At 43.6% G+C, this 22,316-nt stretch overlaps 1 protein-coding gene across 15 annotated transcripts in view; it reads left to right on the forward strand.

The window, feature by feature from the left end:
* Positions 1 to 22,316, forward strand: part of LOC138392916 (protocadherin gamma-C4) — a 141,357-nt gene that overhangs the window by 95,491 nt on the left and 23,550 nt on the right. Inside the window, exon 1 of one of the 15 annotated variants that reach the window (XM_069483778.1) lies at positions 10,634 to 13,214. The exons of 11 other annotated variants lie outside the window; for them this stretch is intronic. In XM_069483778.1, the coding sequence (XP_069339879.1) occupies positions 10,785 to 13,214 (2,430 nt within the window). In that variant the 5' untranslated portion in view covers positions 10,634 to 10,784. Of the gene's footprint in view, positions 1 to 10,633; positions 13,215 to 18,484; positions 21,071 to 22,316 lie in introns of those variants that run through there. 3 more of the 15 variants (XM_069483790.1, XM_069483776.1, XM_069483791.1) reach the window with 3 other exon arrangements.

The raw sequence follows: 22,316 nt of genomic DNA on the forward strand, positions 1-22,316 counted from the left end.
CGCTCCTGGCCCCTGCCCCAATGTTCAACCAGGATGTGTATAGGATCAGCCGTTGGGGAGACCTCACTGACCAGGGCATCCACACAGAGATGGTGTATGCCTTCACAGCCCAGAGTACCCATATCCAGTTTGGCCTTGATCACAATAGTGGAGAAACGCAAACTTTAGGTAGAATGAACTTTGAAGAGATTTAAAAATATTCCATGGTTCTGGAGCCAAGAGACAGAGGGGGACTGGTTGCCCAGTGTACAGGTTAGTTAGAAATTCTAGATTATAATGACCATGTCCCAGAGGCAATTTTTACTTCTACTTCTACAATGATTCTTAGGATTCTGCACCTCGGACAGTAATCACTCTATTTAAATCACAAGAGCCAGATTCAGGAGAAAATGGGGAAGTCACCTGTCTAATACAAGCAAATGCACCTTTCAGAATCAAATCTTCCTCCAGTTAATTACAAAACTTCTAACAGATGGAGCCCTGGACCGGGAGCAGATCCTGGTTTACAATGTCACCATCACTGCCACCAACAGGGACAAGTCGTCCCTCTCCTCCAGCCTTAGGGTCACCCTACACACTGGAGACGTCAATGACAACGTTCCTGTTTTCCACCAGGAGTCCTACATGGTTCATGAGGTTGAAAACAGCCCTCCCAGAGCCTCCATAGAGCAAATGAGCACCTCCCACCCGGACTTGGGGCACAATGGCCACATCTCCTACTCGATCGTGGCCAATGACCTGGAGTCATGGGCACTAACATGACCTGGAGTCACAGACGCTAACGTCGTACGTGTCACTGAGCACACAGAACAGAGTGGTGGTCACACAGCCTGCCTTGGACTGCTAGCAACTGCACGCTTTAGAGCTGAAGCTGCAGGCCCGTGACCAGGGCTATCCCATGCTCTGCACCAGGGTGAGCCTGTGCATGTTGGTGGGCGACTGCAACAATAAGGCACTGCCGGGGTCCTGTACCCAAGCACTGGGGCCCAACGGCTCGATGCTCTTCTATATGCTGCCACGCTGCGGATCCTGGCTACCTGGTCACCAAAGTGGTGGCGGTGGAGGCCAACAACTCGGGGCACAATGCCTCGCCTCGCTTTCCTATCATGTGCTACAGGCCAGCGAGCCCAGGCTCTTCAGCCTGGAGCTGCGCATGGCTCCCGTCTGCCTTGGGCAACCGTGACGCTGCCAGACAGCGCCTGTGGGTTGTCGTGCATGACCGTGGACAGTCTCCCCCCTCAGTCACTGCCACGCTGCACTTGGTCTTCATCGACAGTCTGCAGGAGGTTCTGCTGGATCTCAGCGACCACTGCAAAGTTAAACTCTGAATCCAAAATTAATTTCTATCTGGTGCTTGCCTTAGCTTTAGTTTCTTTTTTAATTCTTCCTGATTGCATTACTTGTGCTGGTTTTGAAGGGCTGAAGATCCACAAATGGTCCTGTCTTGGATTCATTCCCCACAGATCTCTACCCCATAGTAGGCCCCAAGTTTCACGGTTATTGTAGCTCTAAGATGCCATATTCTTACCAGATGTGTGCTGCTCCTACTAATCCAGAAATGAATGAATTCCCTTTTTCCAAATGCCCTCTGGAGAAGGGAATGATTCTGATGATTCTAATTGCTTGGGCCAGAATCCACCCTCCAAGGTAAGAAATTCTTGATGAAACTAAGTTCAATCACAAGCAGCTTTTCTCCTAGCATGAAATATTTTCAAAGATCTCAGGGAAGAGCTTTCTGGCAGCAAGACCAGAAGCCCTAAAATGAGAAATATTTGGCATGATGAGCTTGAAGGACAGTGGTTGGGCATGGTAAGAGTATCAGACTGGTCAGAGCATTTAGGGCCTTGTGGGTCGGTAACATGTTTTGATTATATGCATTTTATATTTATATTTATTGGATTATATTTTATAATTTTACTTTGATATTCAAATTGTGTTGATCCACAAAAAAATGGAGTGACAAATCTTGGTCACCGTATGTTAAAAGATACAAATTGACAACTCAGAATCACTGTTTATCACTTCCCACTAAACACATGACTATTTCACTTTCTCTCTATTTGAGAAACTTTCTCTCACTGCAAAAAGACATCCTGGAGGATAAATTTAGCCTGTCATTTCAATAAATCTAAGAATAAGACTAATGGAAATTGCTAGACTAAAATCTTGAAAACTATTGTTTCACCGCAGAGCTTTTTATGACTGAGTGTTCCAGTCTCCTTCTGGCACTGAACCTTGTTCTTCAAACTAGATTATGAGCACCACCAGAAGTTACACTGCATTTTGTTCCCCCACTCATGTCCATTCCATTATTCTCTATAGTACAAAGAGCTTCTCTCCCTATGACTTAATGAAGGCTTGGAAATTAGGCCAATTCAAATGCTTTAAGTGAATTTGAGCTAACAAAAAATGCTTGGATATGGACTGTTCCTTGTAATTAGGTGATTGTACAAATGGAAACCAGATAATATTAGCATAGCATTTCACTGAACTAGCAGTTTACAAACACTTCTAAACTTATAGAATGACATTTGCATATAAAATTCCTCATTATGTATTTCACAGTCAGTGAATTGGAAGCTTGCAATCTAAAATATAACAAAAAAAGGGAAAAGGAAACAGTTACCTTGGGAAAGCAAAACTAGGTAAAATGGGTAATGTGGAAACTGAAGAGAGTTGAAGAATTACTTGTAAGTCAAGAGAAAAAGAATATTAGTAGAATGATGCATAAAAAATGTGTTTGGTTATTCACAGTAGGTTTCCTTATTGACATGGATTCTGTGGTCCATCTAAGCTATGTTAATTTTATTGTAAATGCTACCTGGGTTTGGGTCTTTAAAAGGAATTCAGCAAATCAGATAATTTGGCATCTTCAATCTGGATTCTGATGCTCACCTGAAGAGTCTGCTAAAGGTTGGAAACCAAGATAAGTCAAGCATCTCAATAGATACATGTCACTTGCATGTACTGGATTTATTTTGTGTAATACTTTACTATGGCAGTATATTGGGGGAAGCTGAATATTTCTGGTGAGCAAAGGGCATTTATTTGACATTTGTTGAATCTTCCTTTCTACTTACCGTATTTCAAATTGATTTTTGCATGTGGTATGAGGTAGCAATTCAGTGGGGGTGGGGAAGGTCAAGGTTTTTTTCCCATGTTTTCCAGAACCATTTATTGAAAAGATTGTCTTCTTCTATTTAATTATTTTGGAGCTTTTGCTAAAAATATATGTATATGTAGTTCAATTTCTGTATTCTCTATCATGTTCCATTTATCTGTTTGTCTATTCTTTTGCTAATAGCACATTGTTTTCATTATTGTAGCTGTATAGTATGTCTTGAACTTAGGTAAATCTTCCAACTTTTTTCCACTTTTTCTATATTGTTTTGACTATTCTTGGTCCTTTATCTTTCCAAATAAATGAAAATCGTCTTGTGAATTTCCAAAGGGACGAAGCCTGGAGGGGTTCTGAATGGGATTGCATTGAATCTACAGCTCTATCAGGAAGGCCAGGGAGGGGATAATCTTAACAATATTGAGATTTCCAATCCATGAACATGGTATATACTCATTTTAATTAGTTCTTCTTTAATTTCTCTCAGCTATGCTTTATAGTTTTCAGTTCAGAGGTCTTCTATGTCGTTCATTAAATCATCCCTATATATTTGATGTTTTGGAAAGTTATAAATAATATTGCTTTTAATTTTATTTTCTGATTATTCATTTCAGTTTACCAAAAAACTATTGTTTTTTTGTATGTCCATATGCTTTTGAAAAATAAGAAGTGCAGATACTCTATTCTCACACCATATTGTGAGGCAGTAATCTTGTCAGACTATATTGTGTGAGAATATAATGTGAAATATTAATAACATAATCTAAGTCTAAACCACCTCCAATAAGTTCATACTTCCAATCTCTGCAGTACATAGGTTGGAAGAGCCCACCCAGAGACAGTGAACATTGCTGTCTTCCCAAGTCTAGTAGTGGGTGGTTCATTCATTCGTTTTATATAACAAGTGTTTATTAACTGCCTACTATACGCAAGACAGAGTCCTGGGTTCCAAGATTGCTGCAATGAACAAGCGAGATATGATTTCTGCCTTAATTGGCTCCATCCTAATACATGGTCTTTTACAGGTTTGATAAATGCTACAAAGAAGAAACACAAAAGCACTAAGAGAAAGTTTATAGTGGGGAGGCCTGGCCTACTCTGAAGGTTAGAGAAGGCTTCTTTCAGGAAATGATACTTAAAGTGAGATCTGAAGGATGAATAGAAGTTAGCTAGGTAACAAGGAGAGTAAAAAAGAAATTGTCAGAGGGAATATCATGTGTAAAGGTCTTTCTATTTTTATTTTTATTTTTTTTTGAGACAGAGTCTCACTCTGTTGCCTGGGCTAGAGCGCCATGGCATCAGCCTAGCTCACAGCAACCTCAAATTCCTAGGCTCAAACAATCCTACTGCCTCAGCCTTCTGACTAGCTGGGACTATAGGCATGCACCACCATGCCTAGCTAATTTTTTGTATACATTTTAGTTGTTTGGTTAATTTCTTTCTAGTTTTAGTAGAGATGGAGTCTCGCTCTTGCTCAGGCTGGTCTCGAGCTCCTAAGCTCAAACGATCCTCCTGCCTCAGCCTCCCAGAGTGCTAGGATTACAGGCATGAGCCACCGCACCTGGCCTGTCCTGTCCTTTCTTAAAACAAGTTATCAATTTGTAAAACTGCTGATTTCTTGGGGCATTGTTACCATAAACTTCTCATAAAGCATCAATGACTTCATCATTCTTCTACCCATGCTTCACTATAATTTTGATATTTATTCTTGCTTCAATTATAGCAGAATTCATGTTGCTCTGGTAGGGACTCCTTTCAAACCGATGTGTTATCCTTCTTAGTGCCTCAAACTAGACCCCTCTGTTCAGACATGTTGTAACAAGTTAGTGCAAGTTTATTTTGCTGCAAAAAACTTTGAAATCCATGTACAGTTTTTCCTAATATGCATTTCCATGAACTTTCTGAAGTCTCCTCATATTAGGAATATTAGCCTTTTGTCCAAGATATAGGTTGCAAATATTTTCTGTCAGCATTTCATTTGCTTTTTGACTATGCTAATGACTTTTTTTGGAATGCAACCATTTTCCCTTTATTTTTATGTAATCAAATGAGTCAATCTTTTCTTGTATTGCATTAGGTTTTGAGTTATAGTTAGAAAGGTTTTCCCCACACCTAGGTTATAGCAACATTTATTACTGCTTTCTTCTAGTACTTATATGGTTTGTGGTTTCTACATTTAGATCCCTGCTATAATTGAAGCAAGATCCCTTAGATCTTGTGTGTGCTGAGGTATGGATCTAATTTTATCTATTTTTCCCAAATGGCTATCCAGTTGTTCAAATATCATTTATTAAGAATTTCATCTTTGTTGCAATGATTTGAGTTAGCATCTTTATCATGTACTAAACTTCTATAGTGTCAGAAGGTTTTGATGATCAGAAAGCCACACTTCTTTCTTCCTCAAAGTTGTCAGTATAAACTAAAGTGAATTACTTCATTTAGAAACAATAAACAACTTAGCCAGACAAGCTTACTCATTTGGTGAGAACTTATAATAAGTTACATAACAATGTAATAGCCACATGCTATTCAATGTAATTGCTATTCAATAGCATGTTGCTATTACATGCAAAATTGAAACAAATTATATCTCTCTGTGTAGAATTTAGGTATCCTGGAAGATTTTCATGTGGACAAATTTAGTAATTTTTTTGCAGGTGGCTTCCTGACGTAGTTAAGCTTTATGATGTAATCAATAATAATTGGGTACTGATGTGATCAAGACTAGAAGAGTGTTGCACTGAAATGAGAGAAGGGGTAAACATCTTTTTTTACCCCCATTTACTTTATTTACCCCATTTACATGCTATCTTTTCTTAAGCTTTTGACCACTGAAATCACTGTTTGTAATTCCAAAATATTTTGATGAGTTAATTTCTTTGTGTTCTAAGGGTAGATAGAATGGAGGCCTTATCAAACTTATTCTTAATATTCACAGATCATCTTTTCAAACCAAATTATGCAAAATATTCAGATAAACTTCCGATAAATATTAAGGCTAAATCATCTGGCTTCTTCACCAAATCCTTGAATCTCCCACCTGTCTAAATTGGGATACATGTTTGTTTGATTGATTGCTTATCTGCTCTTATTCCATTGCTCCTCAAATGATCCCTTAATTTAACCTTGAAATGCTGTTCAAATAGACAAATTAGATTGAATTGAAAGATTACTAGGATTTTAAATATTTTTTTCTCATATACAGTAATTTAATAGCATCTTGGATAGGATTTTCTGATATTACTGACCCTCTGAGAATAGTATGAGGTAATTAGGCAAAAATAATATTGAGTAATTAGACAATTACCTAATGTTAAAATATATAAGTATTACTTATTGAGAGTTTCCTTTGTGCCAGGCAGGGTCAGCTTAATGGGCATGTGACCTGTGCGGTCACACGGGCTCCATGCTTAAATGGGCCCCCGTGCTTAGAAGGGCATTACCCTTAGGTTAATGCCTTGCTATTACCATCTTGAAATTCTTAAAAATTTTTAATAATCCGCCTATTTTTATTTTTCACTGACCCCACAAATTATGTAGGCAGTCCTAGTGCCAAACACTATTTTTAGCAAGTAAGGTACATAATCTAATGTACATTTTTGGAAGATCCCTCAGGTTGCTGCATTTGAAACAGATTTTAGGGAAAGCAAAAGAGGAAGAAAGAATACCAGGGAGGAAGCTATGGCAGTTTTTAAGGTGGGAGTTTTGACTCAGGTGGTGGCAGTAGACAGGGTAAATAACTGATAGTTTCAAAATGTAGTTTGGAGGTAGTAAGCATTGGTATGGATTGGCAATTAATTGGATACGGGGATGCAGAAGAAGATGTTAAAAATGACTTCTGAATTTCTGACTGGAATAGAAATGCCACATACTAGATGAAAAAGGTTGGAGAAAGAGCAGATTTGAGGGTATAGTCAGTCATGAGCTGGGTTTGACATTATGCTAAGTGAAAGAAGCCAGATATGAAAGACTACATATTTTAGAATTCCTTTTTTATAAAATTTCTAGAAATTCCAATTGAATAGAATAAATAGGCCAGAGGCAGAATCTACATAATATAAAAAAATAAAATTTCTAGAAAAGGCAAATCTGCATAGACAGAAAGTAGATGAGTAGTTACCTGAGGCTGAGGATAGGAGCAAGGGGTGACTGCAGACAGGCATGCAGGAAACTTAGGAGGTGATGGAAGTATTCTAAAACTGGATTGCAGGGTTGGTTGCATGGCTGTATAAATCTAGTGAAAATCCTTGAATTGTGTAAGTATAACTATATTGTATATATAAAGCTGTTAAAAGATTTAAAAAATGATCAACATGCTTCTGGTCATATCAATGAGTACTATTTTTATTCCTATTTTACAAATAAAGAAAATATAAGAGGACTTAAAAGTAAAAGTTTTGTGGTTACATAGCTACTAAGTAATATCCAGTGCGGAACTTGAGTCTTTTTTGACACTACAGCCTCACTCTTGACCATATGATATATTTACTTTCTATTTTAAATTTATATCATATTTGCTGTCTCATTGGTCAGAGGCTCTCTTGAAATTATAAAACAGAGAAGAAAGAAGATAGAGACTGGAAAAATGTGTTGATTCTGTATGCTGGTGCTTCCATTTCTCCCAGATATAGGTGAAACAGCAAGTTATGGCATCTTTCTTTATTGTCCACTGTGAGTTTTATTACCACACCTTAGCTCTTTGGCAAACTATATTATCTCTTCAGATCATTAGGGTTAAAAAACAGTTTCATTAATCCCAGTGTTAGCTTGAAAGAGTAAATGTATCTTCCAAAAAGCCTTACTCCTAGGGAGAATGGATCCACACAAATGAATATATTAATATGTAGTCTTTAGAATATGTTATGATTACTATGCTATTAGTATAAAGATTGCTATATTAATAAGCATTAAGTGACTGCTGTGCTAGACACCAGGGATACAAGTGATCATCAAAATGACATGGCCTCTGCCCTCCTGGAGTGTCTTTTTTTTTAAGTAGGAGAGGCAGACATTATGCTTAAATAAAAAATAATTATAAAACTTCAAACTGTCCTGTGTTCAATGGAAAAAAATATAAGTTACTCTGAGAGAGCATAACAAAGGATCTTGGTTTTAACTGGGGCCTAATGGAAAACTTCTGGTAGGAAATAACATTTGAACTGAGACCTAAAATTTTTGTAGAAATTAGTAAAGTGAGGGGAGGGAGGAGAAAAAAGCGTTCCTGGGAGACGACTTGCCTGCATGGAGGCCCTGAGGCACAAAAGGGCTTGGCTGACGACACACTCCAAGCAGAGCAATGGAGTATACTGAGAGGGAGAAGGCCCTAGAAATTGGGTACTATGCAGAGGATTTGGTGTTTTATTTCGAGAGCGGTGCAATGCGATGCTGCAGAGGAGTAGCTGGAGAATTGTGTGATCTAATTAAAACTTTAGGAAGATCGCTCTAGCTACTGTGGAGAATGGATCCACAAGAGTGCTACTGGTTTATGAAGAAGTTTTATGAAAACTATGGGCTTTATTGTTAATGAGAAAACTACTTAAATTTTTTAAAGTTGGTTTTCAAAAAACAGATTGTGAATTAAGTGATGCTGAATGGGGAAAAGATTGATAAGTCATTATATTTCTAACCGTCTAGGTCAGTGCTTGTCAAACTTTAGTGTGTTTTCACCCTGGTCTTTTGTTAAAATGCAAATTCTGGTTCAGCAGGTCTCAGGTAGGGCATTTCTGCATTTCCAGTAAGCACAGGTGATGCCTAGGCCACTGGTCCTCACACTCTGAGTAGCAAGTGGCTGTGCTATATTCTATATTCCAAATTCTAAATACATTCTGTCCTCTAATGCCTATCAGCCTTCTTGGTGGTCTGGCCAATTGTCAAACTTAAGTATTTAAAACTGGGGGTTTAAGAGATTAAAGTGTTGAAGACATGGACAGGTCATATATGGCATTTCATCTATCTCTTTAGGACATATCCTATGTATACTTATTTCCTATCTACTTAGCTAATGTATCTGCCCACCTCCCTGCCTATGCTCGAGGTTCTGTTACACTTCAGAAAGAACTATGTGCAGTCAAAGTGATATCCAAGACAAGTATACAGAAATAGTATGAGGCTGTAAAACTTCAGTATCTAATGGGATGGTTAGCATCATTAATAGCACTTTACCTGCCTTATTCATTTAATAGGATAGGATTCCAGGAACCCTAGAGGTTAGTTTCTTGCTCAAGGACACACAACTCAACTTTGGCCTATATCATGACATGATATATTATCCTAATACTTGCTAATCCTTACTCATTGTCCTAATCGTTGCTATTTTGTTTGGTGAACACAATTCTAAATGCAGAAATCTCAAAGCTCTTCATTCTGTAAAGACTTTGTACTTCTCTGAGGATTTACGGAGCTTTGCTGCCATTATCTCAATCTTTTTATAAAGGTCCTAGGTGGTAAATAGGCCTGGTTTTTTCTTTTTCTTTTTAAAATTTTCTCCTCCTCCTCCTCTTCCTCCTCCTCCTCCTCCTCGTCCATTATTCTTTATTAGCAAAGCAATTTCTACTTGGGGTATATGAACCCAAGATCTTGGGAAAAGGATTGATCAAGTAAAGGGAAATGTTTGAGAGATTATGCTCCATAATTGAGATTATGCTTCTCGTGAAAGACAGGGTAGGAAGTTTCACGTTGCTCCCTGGTTCTTAAGAAATGAGAACTAGCCAGCTGATGGCCTGCGCCTATAATCCCAGCTATTGGAGGCTAAGGTGGGAGGGTGCTTGAGTGCAGGAATTGGAGGTTGCAGTGAGCTAAACTTACCACTGCACTCCAGCCTGGGTGACAGAGACTCACCCCCTCCCACCCTGTCTCAAAAAAAAAAAAAAAAAAAAAAAAAAAGCGCTAAGTAATGACATCCAGTTTCAAAAGAAATAAAATCTGAATTGTATTTTTAAATTTTATTAGGCAGAGTTAAACCAAACACACAGCTCCTGCTGATTTGTTCTACTAAGGAAGTGACAGGAAATTCTACAGTTTCATTTGGTAAGAGAGAAAACTGAGATTATTAACATCTCTACAGAAAGGCTAAAGGCCTCCTTACAAGTAGGGTCCAGCTAATTGTGTGTCTTCCAACAAACCAGATTTGTTGGCGTTTTTCCAGACAAGGTTGTGTCGTTTTCGGTTTTGTTTGGTCCCCTTTCTTGTGATCAAAGAAAGCGATTAAGTGTTTAATAGCCTTGATTTGGCTTGGAGACTTGCAGAACTGCCAGCTTCATCGCCCCGCGGTCGGCTTTCCAGGCTGAGGTAGGTTTCGTAGGTACAGATACTAGCAAAGCGCTTTGGCTGGGAACTCTGGAAGGAAGCCAAAGGAAAGTGAAGTTCCTGGCGCTAGCGCGTGTCCTGCTCAGAGGGCCCGGCGCTAGCGCATTCTTCGTGCAGTTATTGGCTGGGACTCTGTGTGCCGCTGTCGGCCAATGAAGACGCTGGAGATCTGGCCCCGGCCCGTCCCCTTTCGGCGCCCCGGGATGAGGCAGAGGCTGAACAGCCGGCGAGCAAATCAGCGGCATCCAGAAAGCCATGTCGGACTCGGCGCCCAGCGCCCAAGCGCTAACCCGCTGAAAGTTTCTCAGCGAAATCGCCAGGACAATCTGGACCCCGCAGAGAGGAACTGCTTTTGAGTGAGATGGTCCCAGAGGCCTGGAGGAGCGGACTGGTAAGCACCGGGAGAGTGGTGGGAGTTTTGCTTCTGCTTGGTGCCTTGAACAAGGCTTCCACGGTCATTCACTATGAGATCCTGGAGGAAAGAGAGAAGGGTTTCCCTGTGGGCAACGTGGTTGCGAACCTCGGGTTGGATCTCGGCAGCCTGTCGGCCCGCAGGCTCCAGGTGGTGTCTGGAGGTAGCCGAAGATTCTTTGAGGTGAACAGGGAGACCGGAGAGATGTTCGTGAACGACCGTCTGGATAGAGAGGAGCTGTGTGGGACCCTGCCCTCCTGTACTGTAACTCTGGAGTTGGTAGTGGAGAACCCGCTGGAGCTGTTCAGTGTGGAAGTGGTGATCCAGGACATCAACGACAACAATCCTGCTTTCCCTACCCGGGAAATGAAATTGGAGATTAGCGAGGCCGTGGCGCCAGGGACGCGCTTTCCGCTCGAGAGCGCGCACGATCCCGATGTGGGAAGCAACTCTTTACAAACCTATGAGCTGAGCCGAAACGAACACTTTGCGCTTCGGGTGCAGACGCGAGAGGACAGCACCAAGTACGCGGAGCTGGTGCTGGAGCGCGCCCTGGACCGGGAGCGAGAAGCCAGTCTCCAGTTAACGCTGACGGCTTTGGACGGAGGAACCCCGGCTCGCTCCGCCAGCCTTCCTATTCGCATCACAGTGCTGGATGCGAATGACAATGCCCCTGCCTTCAACCAGTCCTTGTACCGTGCGCGTGTGCCGGAGGATGCACCCCCTGGCACTCGCGTGGTGCAGGTCCGTGCAACGGATCTGGATGACGGCCCCAACGGTGAAATAATTTACTCCTTCGGCAGCCACAACCGCGCCGGCGTGCGGGAACTATTCGCCTTAGATCTTGTAACTGGGGTGCTGACAATCAAGGGGCGACTGGACTTTGAAGACACGAAACTCCATGAGATTTACATCCAGGCCAAAGACAAGGGCGCCAATCCCGAAGGAGCACATTGCAAAGTGTTAGTAGAGGTTGTGGACGTGAATGACAATGCCCCGGAGATCACAGTTACCTCTGTGTACAGCCCGGTCCCCGAGGATGCCCCTCTGGGGACTGTCATTGCTTTGCTCAGTGTGACAGATCTGGACGCTGGCGAGAACGGGCTGGTGACTTGCGAGGTTCCACCAGGTCTCCCGTTCAGCCTTACTTCTTCCCTCAAGAATTACTTCACTTTGAAAACCAGTGCAGTCCTGGATCGGGAGACTGTGCCAGAATACAACCTCAGCGTTACAGCCCGAGATGCGGGAGCCCCTTCCCTCTCAGCTCTTACAACAGTGCGGATCCAAGTGTCTGACATCAATGACAACCCTCCACAATCTTCCCAATCTTCCTACGACATTTACGTTGAGGAAAATAATCTCCCTGGGGTTCCAATACTAAACCTAAGTGTCTGGGACCCCGACGCCCCGCAGAATGCTCGCCTTTCCTTCTTTCTCTTGGAGCAAGGAGCTGACACCGGGTTAGTGGGTCGCTATTTCACAATAAATCGTGACAGTGGCGTCGTGTCATCCTTAGTGCCCCTGGACTACGAGGATCGGCGGGAGTTCGAATTAACAGCTCATATCAGCGATGGGGGCACACCAGTCCTGGCCACCAACATCAGCGTGAACATATTTGTCACTGACCGCAATGACAATGCCCCCCAGGTGCTATACCCCCGGCCTGGCGGGAGCTCGGTGGAGATGCTGCCTCGAGGTACAGCTGCAGGCCACGTGGTCTCGCGGGTGGTAGGCTGGGACGCTGACGCAGGGCACAATGCCTGGCTCTCCTACAGCCTCTTGGGAGCCCCCAACCAGAGCCTTTTCGCCGTAGGGCTTCACACGGGTCAAGTCAGCACTGCCCGCCCAGTCCAGGACACAGATTCACCCAGGCAGACTCTCGCAATCTTGATCAAAGACAATGGGGAGCCTTCGCTGTCCACCACTGCTACCCTAACAGTGTCAGTAACCGAGGACTCTCCTGAAGCCCGGGCCGAGTTTCCTTCCGGCTCTGCCCCCGGGGAGCAGAATAAAAATCTCACATTTTATCTACTTCTTGCTCTAATCCTGGTCTCTGTGGGGTTCGCAGTCACTGTGTTGGGAGTGATCATATTCAAAGTTTATAAATGGAAGCAGGCTAGGGACCTATACCGAGCCCCGGTGAGCTCCTTGTACCGAACACCAGGGCCCTCCTTGCACGCGGACGCTGTGCGGGGAGGCCTGATACCGCCGCACCTTTACCATCAAGTGTACCTCACCACGGACTCGCGCCGCAGCGACCCGCTGCTGAAGAAACCTGGTGCCGCCAGCCCACTAGCCAGCCGCCAGAACACGCTGCGGAGCTGCGATCCGGTGTTCTATAGGCAGGTGTTGGGTGCAGAGAGCGCCCCTCCCGGACAGGTAAGGCTTAGCAAGCCATCCCTGAACTGTATAATGCTTTCGGATTCCTGCGCCCAGTTCAGGATGATATGGATATGTTTTTTAATGATAAAGAAGTTTTCCTGATGATGCATTCACACTTTCACCTGGCCTTTCCTAGATCAGACTTAGCCTTTGTGAGGAGGGTAGCCGGCTAGAGTGTAGTTTGTGGTCCCATTTCAGGGTGGAGTTACTTGACTCATCTGTGGACACCTTTCACACCCTCAGCACTCACTTGCTATCACAACTAACCAATCTTGCTAAGGGGCGGTTAAGTCATAACCTAAGATCTCAGCACTCAGAGCTTAGTTTGGTATCATTTGCATTGGGAATAAGCTGCTGGAAACCTTTAACCAGTGGCAGCTGCTAGCAATATAAAAACTAGCTCATTCGTCCACCTTTCAAATGATTGCTACATCTGCATTAAAACTGATGTGGTTGTTTTTATTATTTCCCTTTGCCTACACAGATCCTGTATCTCATTCTCAGACAATTTTCTATGAATGAAATAAAATTCTAGGCATCCTTTAAATTTTATTTCAAGCACACCACTGGAAATGATGTGCATATTACTTACAAAAATATTTTTATGGGCCATGCACAGTGGTTCACACCTGTAATCCTAGCACTTTGGAAGGCCAGGGTGGGAGGATTGCTTGGGCCCAGGAATTTGAGTTTGCAGTGAGCTGTAATGATGCCACTGCACTGTAACCCAGGCAACAGAGTCAGACCCTGCCTCAAAAAACAAAACAAAACAAAACAAAAATACCTTATGTTGTAATAGTAATGCATGTGCCTTGTGGAAAATTTGGAAAATACAGAGAATTATAAATTAAAAAAAAAAACTAACTATACTCTCCAAACCCCAAGATAACCACTGTTAATTATAAAAGTAATTATTTGTTTATTTATATTTATGTATGTATTTTTTAAAGACAGGATCTCCTTGTGTTGTCCATGCTGCAGTGCAGCAGTGGCTGTTCACAAGGTTATCCCACTACTGATCAGCATGGGAGTTTGACCCGCTCTGTTTCCGACCTGGGCCCCCTGCTCCTGAGAGGTCACCATACTGATGTCAAACTTAATGCAGACACCTGTTTGATCAATTGGCATAGTACTACAGCTCAGAACTCCTGGGCTCAAGCGACTCCCATCTCAGCCACTGGAATATTTTAGGACTACCGGCAGATGCCACCTCATCTGGCTATTTTGAAAATAAATCCGGACAACACAAAAGAATGCACTAAGTTGAGCATCAATATAGTAACCTCCTAGGAGTGGAATACCACCAGGTTGCCTACAGAGGGGTGAAATAGCCCAGGTCAGAAAGGAAGCAGGTCAAAACTTATGTGCTGATCAGTAGTGGGATTGCCCTGTGTATAGTTACGGCATTCCAGCCTGGGCAACAGCAAGACCCCATCTGTTTAACAACAACAAAAACCATAAAGTACAAAATGAAAGTTCTTTTTGTGCCTCTAGTGTTATTCCCTATCCTTCTGGCATTATGTTTCTTAAGTACATATAATGGGGAAAGTAGATAAAATCATACCCTTAGAAAGGTAAAGCATTCATTCATTTAGGATGGTATGCAGGTGACTGCAAGGCCTTTGCCTTGGAGAGAAACCTACACATACTCTCAGGTGCAGGAGAACCGCTGTTATTTTGTTACTATGTGCTTTATTGCTATCAGCTCTTGGATTTGGCAGTTATGAGTCCTTGGCCAAATTACTCAACCTCCTTTTGAAACCTCTTTTTCATATGCAAGAAGGCAATAATAAGGGTTTTATAAGATTAATGCATGATATAATGTATGTGAAGTGCTTAGCACAGTGCCTGGCATATCATAACTGTTAAAAAATTATTAACTATTACTATCATAATTTTTATTAGTTCTTTACTCACCCAAAATCTTAAACACACTTTGGAAATGAGCAAACATGAGGACAGCCAAAGATGACAAAGTGGAAACACGTATGAAAAGCCTAAGGAAAGATGAAAGCCAAAGAGAAGCAGCTGCTGCTTTTCTGGTCAGCCTGGAAAACAACTGGCATTTTCCCTAGAACAATGTTCTCAAACTTGATTGCATATTAGAATCACTTGGGGGCTTTTTAAAAATTCTGAAACCTAGGCCACACCCCAGGACAATTAAAGCACAATCTCTGGGGGTGGGACACAGGCATCACTATTTTTCAAAGGTCCCCATGTGATCCTAATGTGTAGGCAAGTTTGAAAACCACTGCCCTAGAACTTGCCAATCCATCATTTAGCATATTTTTGAAGCAAAGTGTTATTCTGGTATTCACAGAACCAGGATCCAGTTTTATTGGGCCAGGCCCAATTAAAAAAAATACTGTAGGGTCATTTTCCAACCCTAAAGTATTATATAGAATAGCTCTATATTCAGCATTCAGAGATGCCAAAGATTATTACAGGGAAGACACAAGATGGTATTTTAGTCAACTAAAGAGAAAATCTTCCTAAATCACTAGCACCTGGATAACTATTCTTTAACAATCTAGAGCTACACAATGGTTTTTTGGGGGTGTGACAAAATTTTCGTATAAGTAGATTATGGTGATAATTGCATCAGTTTAGTATATGTAAATATACTAAAAAAATTGAATTGTACAATTTAAATACATAAATTGTATGGCATATGAGTTATATCTCAATAAAGTGGTTAAAAATCTAGAGAAGGGAAAATCACTTACCTGGCATAAAAAGGTCAAGTCAAGGACATGTAAGATTAAGGTTTTATGATGCTCCAATTCTAGAAAAATAGACTGTGTACTTGTTTTGGTGTGAATTTGCAAATGTTAGTACTGCAGATACTAGTTATTTGGCTTTAGACAAGTCTCTTAACCTGTCTGAACATGTTTCCTCATCTATAAAATGATGATGATACCTACTTTGCAAAAATATTGTGAGAGTGAAAAGTGATGCATGCAAAGTACTCGTGCATAGCAAGTGTTCAATAAATATCTGTTGAACTAATAAATGATAATATCAGTGTTTATCATTTATTAGCATCCCTATGTGTCAGGCACTGTAAAAGATCAAAAGACACTGTCCTGCTATTATGGTACACAGAGTACCATAGGAGACAGACAAGCAAAAAAAAAAAAAAAGAAAAGAAAAGAAAAAACAAAGATGATAGAGCTATTTATAATACAAGCAACAGTAGAAGCAAAAGGAAAAAAACACCTAAGTCAGTCAAGGGAAGTCAGGAAGACTTCATAGAGATGGTGATGCTTCAGCTTTGAATTAAAGGTTGATTAGTAGTATGTCAAATAGTAAAGAAGAAAGGGAAACAAGGGAGGGGCCACTGCAAGAAATTTCATGCAGAAGGATAATGGTATTTCATTATTACTGAATCTTAAAGTGTGTGTATAAAACAGACAGTCTTTGCAGGAGATGAGGTGAAGCAAGTAGGCAGAAGTTAGATCCTGAACCACATTTAGGTCAAGCTAACTAGTTTTTATTTTATTCCATGTAGATAATAGTCATTGCAGAATTTTCAACTGGCATGCATATGATATTATCAGGGTTTTTTGTTTGTTTTAGAGAGATTATTCTGGGAGCCATAAGTGAAATAGATTAGGGACATTGGGACTAGAGGCAAAGAGACCAGTTGGAAGACCACTGGAATATTTGAGAAGATTGATAAATACTTGAAAATGCACAGTGGCAATGCAGATGGAGGGAAATGACTACAATAAAATCATCAGGACTTGTTGGTTGACAGGATATAATAGGAAGTAAGGGACATGAGTAAGTCCAGGTTGACCCCCTGGATTCTGACTAAGGCAGCATTGTGGATGATAGTGCCATTCACTGAGATAGTGAATTCTGGCACAAACACCTAATAGGTCAGGCTGATTTACACCTGCACCTTTCCCTTGGGAGAAGATTTAGATGGTTTTTGGTAAAAGAACACAGAAAGCCAGGTCCCTCTCTTTGAGACCAGAATGTTGGTTCCTGGCTACACCACAGTCAAAGGATATTTCATTTCTGAGGATCAAGTGCTTAGCAAAAAAATGGGGGAGGATAAGAACCCCAGTTTTTGCTACTGATTTTAGCTGTGGATGAATTAAGAAATCTCAGGTCCAGATCAGGCTGGGTTTTTCTCTTTCTCTGTGCTCTGGTGTGTTTGCCACTCAGATTGCAACTTACAGGTACTTGCAAGGTGAAATGTGTTGTGTTTCTGCACTTGTGCAAGGTAGTAGGCTAGGGAGGTCTGGGTCAGGGTGGGGTTGGGGTGAGATCAAGTCTCAGGCTTTAAGAGGCCCCCTGGGGCTAATTGAAAAGCTTGCTCTTTTGAAATGGTCTGGGTTGGTAATTAACAACGTATCAAGAATACCTTGGTGTCAAATAAAGGGGATTTGTAGGCACAATGCCGTTGGTAGCTGATCCCAATTATTCAAGGAAGCTGTTAAATCTGTGAGCATTAGCATTCTGCCTGGTAACAAGATCTGGTACTTAGCACCACCCAGACACGCTGATTCTTTACTGTTTTGGAACATTTTCCTCTCCTGGCTTCCTCCTCCCTGCTTCCATAGTGTCCTTGAAATCAATGAATGGTAATTTAGTGTATCTAGTGTATCACTAGCAAATGTCTGAATAAGAGAGGCTTAGTTTCCGCTGTGCCTTCTGTTACAAGAAAAACGTGTACTGCATAAATTTAATTGGTTACATTAATATGAGAGGTTTTTCTGCAAAGAGATGGATCCGTTTCTGAACAATCTGCAGAGAGGGAGAGTTTTGAGTATATGGCAATGCTTCTAATTAGCTGTTGCTCTAATACAATCAGACTGAGACGGAAGCTACTCATTTAGAATACTGGTTGATGACAACATTGGCTTGAACAAAGTGACCACTATCAAATGGCTACTCGCTCTCTGTGGGCCGCAGGTTGCTAGGGCTCAGGCTGTCGCTGTTTTCCCTGCCGAAAAGGGGCGGGGTCAGTTGGTGTGTTGGGGAAAAAAATACATACATGTTGCCTGCCTCGCCACAGACGTAATAACCCGCGGAAAGAAATGCTGTTGAGCAGGAGAAAGGCGAAAAGATAGGTTGGGGTTTGGGGGGGGGGGGGGAGAAGGTGGGTTTTTTCCCCCCAATGTTGCGACGCATTAACCCTGCTGCTATTGGGACGTTCTCTGCTCACTCAGCCTATTGGCTGAGCCCAGGAGCCGCTGTCTGCCAATCGGGTGGTAAAAGGCAGACAAATCTACCCCGCCACCAGCAAAAACGGCGCGTAACCCTTGCGGCGCCGGCCGAACCGCGCCAGAGCTGGCGCCGGGAAAGGGAGATAGGTGTCTCCAGCTGCTGTGGCCGTTTGGGGCGGGTCGGCTTCTTCCGCTTCTCCGGACCACGTAGAGAATTAGCGGGCGGCAGCAATGCTCTGCAAGGTGAGAAGCTGGGTAGAAATCTGGTGGGGGGCTACCCTTTTGTTCATCTTTTGCCACCTGGATTACGTTTGTGGGCAGATCCGCTACCCGGTCCCAGAGGAGTCACAGGAAGGGACTTTTGTAGGGAATGTCGCCCAAGATTTCCTGCTGGATACAGACAGTCTGTCAGCTCGCAGACTGCAGGTCGCTGGAGAGGTGAACCAAAGACACTTCCGTGTGGATTTGGACAGCGGAGCCCTGCTCATCAAGAATCCAATCGATCGAGAGGCACTGTGTGGGCTCAGTGCCAGCTGCATCGTGCCCCTGGAGTTTGTAACCGAAGGGCCCTTGGAAATGTACCGAGCAGAGGTAGAGATTGTAGATGTGAACGATCACGCCCCCCGATTTCCGCGGCAGCAGCTGGACTTGGAAATTGGGGAGGCAGCTCCTCCAGGACAGCGTTTCCCTTTGGAAAAGGCTCAGGATGCAGATGTGGGGAGCAATTCCATTAGCAGCTATAGACTGAGCTCCAACGAACACTTTGCACTGGATGTGAAGAAGCGCAGCGACGGCAGCCTAGTCCCAGAGCTGCTCCTGGAGAAGCCTTTGGATCGGGAGAAGCAATCGGACTACCGCCTGGTGCTGACTGCTGTGGATGGAGGGAACCCCCCGAGATCTGGCACCGCAGAGCTCCGGGTATCGGTGCTGGACGTAAACGACAACGCCCCAGCCTTCCAGCAATCCAGCTATAGGATTAGCGTCTTGGAGAACGCTCCAGCCGGAATGGTGCTCATCCAGCTCAATGCCTCTGACCCAGACCTGGGTCCCAGTGGTAACGTCACCTTTTCTTTCAGTGGTCACACCCCTGATCGTGTAAGAAACCTCTTTAGCCTGCATCCCACTACTGGAAAGCTTACCCTTCTGGGGCCCCTAGACTTTGAGAGCGAGAATTACTATGAATTTGATGTGCGGGCTCGTGATGGGGGTTCTCCAGCTATGGAGCAACATTGCAGCCTTCGAGTGGATCTCCTGGATGTAAATGACAACGCCCCCTACATCACTGTGACCTCAGAGCTTGGAACCCTCCCTGAGAGTGCAGAACCTGGCACCGTGGTGGCACTCATCAGTGTGCAGGACCCGGACTCGGGGTCAAATGGAGATGTGAGCCTCCGTATTCCTGACCACTTGCCCTTTGCCCTCAAGTCCGCCTTCAGGAACCAGTTCTCCCTGGTAACTGCTGGACCCTTGGATCGAGAGGCTAAATCTAGCTATGACATCATGGTCACTGCTTCTGATGCTGGGAACCCTCCTCTGAACACCCACAGAACTATTTTCCTCAATATTTCAGATGTGAATGATAACCCACCCTCTTTCTTTCAGAGGTCACATGAGGTGTTTGTTCCTGAAAACAATCGTCCAGGGGACCTGCTCTGCTCCCTTGCAGCCTCTGACCCAGACTCTGGCTTGAATGCACTTATCTCCTACTCTCTCCTAGAGCCCAGAAATCGAGATGTGTCCGCTTCCTCCTTCATCTCTCTGAACCCCCAGACAGGAGCTGTTCATGCTACTCGATCCTTTGACTATGAGCAAACACAGACATTGCAGTTTGAGGTGCAGGCCCGGGACCGGGGCAACCCACCCCTTAGCAGCACTGTGACAGTTCGTCTATTCGTGCTGGACCTCAATGACAATGCCCCAGCTGTGCTCCGCCCTCGGGCCCGGCCTGGTTCCTTATGTCCCCAAGCACTGCCCCCATCAGTTGGTGCCGGTCACCTAGTCACAAAAGTGACCGCTGTGGACTTGGATTCAGGTTACAATGCTTGGGTTTCCTACCAGCTCCTGGAGGCCCCAGATCCCAGCCTTTTTGCAGTCTCTCGATATGCTGGGGAGGTTCGGACAGCTGTTCCCATCCCCGCTGATCTCCCGCCACAGAAGCTGGTCATTGTGGTAAAGGATAGTGGTACCCCACCACTCTCTACCTCTGTTACTCTCTTAGTGTCCTTAGAGGAAGACACTCATCCAATTGTCCCAGATCTTCGAGAATCTTCAGCTCCAAGGGAAGGAGAATCCCGTCTAACTCTCTACTTGGCTGTGTCCCTAGTGGCAATTTGCTTTGTCTCTTTTGGCTCATTCGTGGCACTACTCTCTAAGTGTCTGCGTGGGGCTGCCTGTGGAGTGACCTGCTTTCCTGCTGGCACCTGTGCCTGTCTCACCAGATCTCGAAGGAGGGAGGGGCTTCCTCCTTCCAATGGGATCCTCCGAATCCAGCTAGGGTCAGATGATCCTATCAAGTTTGTTGATGTGGGAGGTCACTCACATGGCTGTACACCCTTGGCTTCTGCACCCACTCGGAGTGATAGCTTCATGATGGTGAAGTCACCCAGTGCACCTATGGCAGGGGAGCCTGTTCGCCCAAGCTGCCCACCCTCTGATCTTCTCTATGGGCTAGAGGTGAGACCTTTGCAGGCTCAGCCAATGCTTGAGGGTTGTTCTGATCCAGGCATAAGGCTGGGCCACATCACAGAGAGTACTGGCCTCTCTGTAGGAGCCCATAGTGATGTCACCATTTTTGTGAGTGGTAACTATATAGTAGATGCTGTGCTTTAAAAGTGTTTTGTGAATTAACCAGGGAGTTGTAACAGATTAGCACTTGGGGGTGGGTTGTGCCCATATCTGAGCATGAGAAATGGAAGTAATTGGTGACGGAGAGCCAGGCTATTGTGGCAGTGTGCTGATGGAATGTGGGAGCATAGAAGGCTACAGTGCACAAGGGTAGAGTATGCCAGGCAATCCATCACCTGAATCCAGGAGGCTGCTTTCTCTGCTCTTCCTGAATGAGAGGGTCTCTGGGGCTGAGGTTCTAGAGCACCTTAACTCTAAGTTACTATTTCCCAATGGGTTAAGGGGGACTAAAATCTTTGTCTCACGGTGTCTAGTACTCACTAAACCACTGTGAAGGGAAGTCTCTATTTGAAACATAGCAGAGAGCAAAGAGAGGAGATACCCAAGGGAGCAGAGAGGCACAAATCAAGGTAGTAGCAGAGAGCTTTTGGTCCATGTCTTTAGGACTCCAATCAAGTCTTTACTGGAATTTGAACTGGATGCGGTAAATTGGAAGCAGGGGGAATTGCCTCTTGGGAAAAAAGTAGTAAGTAAAATCACTTAACATCAGAAAACTGGTTTATAGTTGAGGAATTCATAGAGATAGCCACTCTAGGAGTCTTTGAGTTCTCCTGAATTTGGTGAAACCATAAAACCTAGAGGCCATCCATGCCTGACCTCTGGCCACCCTCCTAGGTGACCTAGTTTAGCCCCTCAAATATTCCCCTATCCACAAGCTGTGACACTCCTTCCACATTGTGAGTCCGTTATCTTAGAAAAGCTAAGTCCTGTAGCCATCAGCTGACATTGTGATTTTCCTCAAAGTGTTGCTGAAGAGTCAGAGCAAGACTTCACAGGGTCTTAACTAATCTTTTCTCTCACTTTAGCAACATTCAGCAGGATGGGGGAGGGAGGGGAAACTCATGGGCTTTTCCTCACCTAGAAGGACAAAATTTTGTTGCTTCAAGCAAAGTGGTGGAAGCCTTCTGAAGTCATGCAGGAAGTTGCTGGGACAGAACACTGAGGAGTTTTGTACCACTTTGTCTTCCCTGTTGAGCACCATCTGAGCTGTCAAACTTTGCTGCCAAGGGGGGTG

The sequence above is a fragment of the Eulemur rufifrons genome, chromosome 10, assembly GCF_041146395.1.
Source record: "Eulemur rufifrons isolate Redbay chromosome 10, OSU_ERuf_1, whole genome shotgun sequence".
NCBI classification, from domain to species: Eukaryota; Metazoa; Chordata; class Mammalia; order Primates; family Lemuridae; genus Eulemur; species Eulemur rufifrons.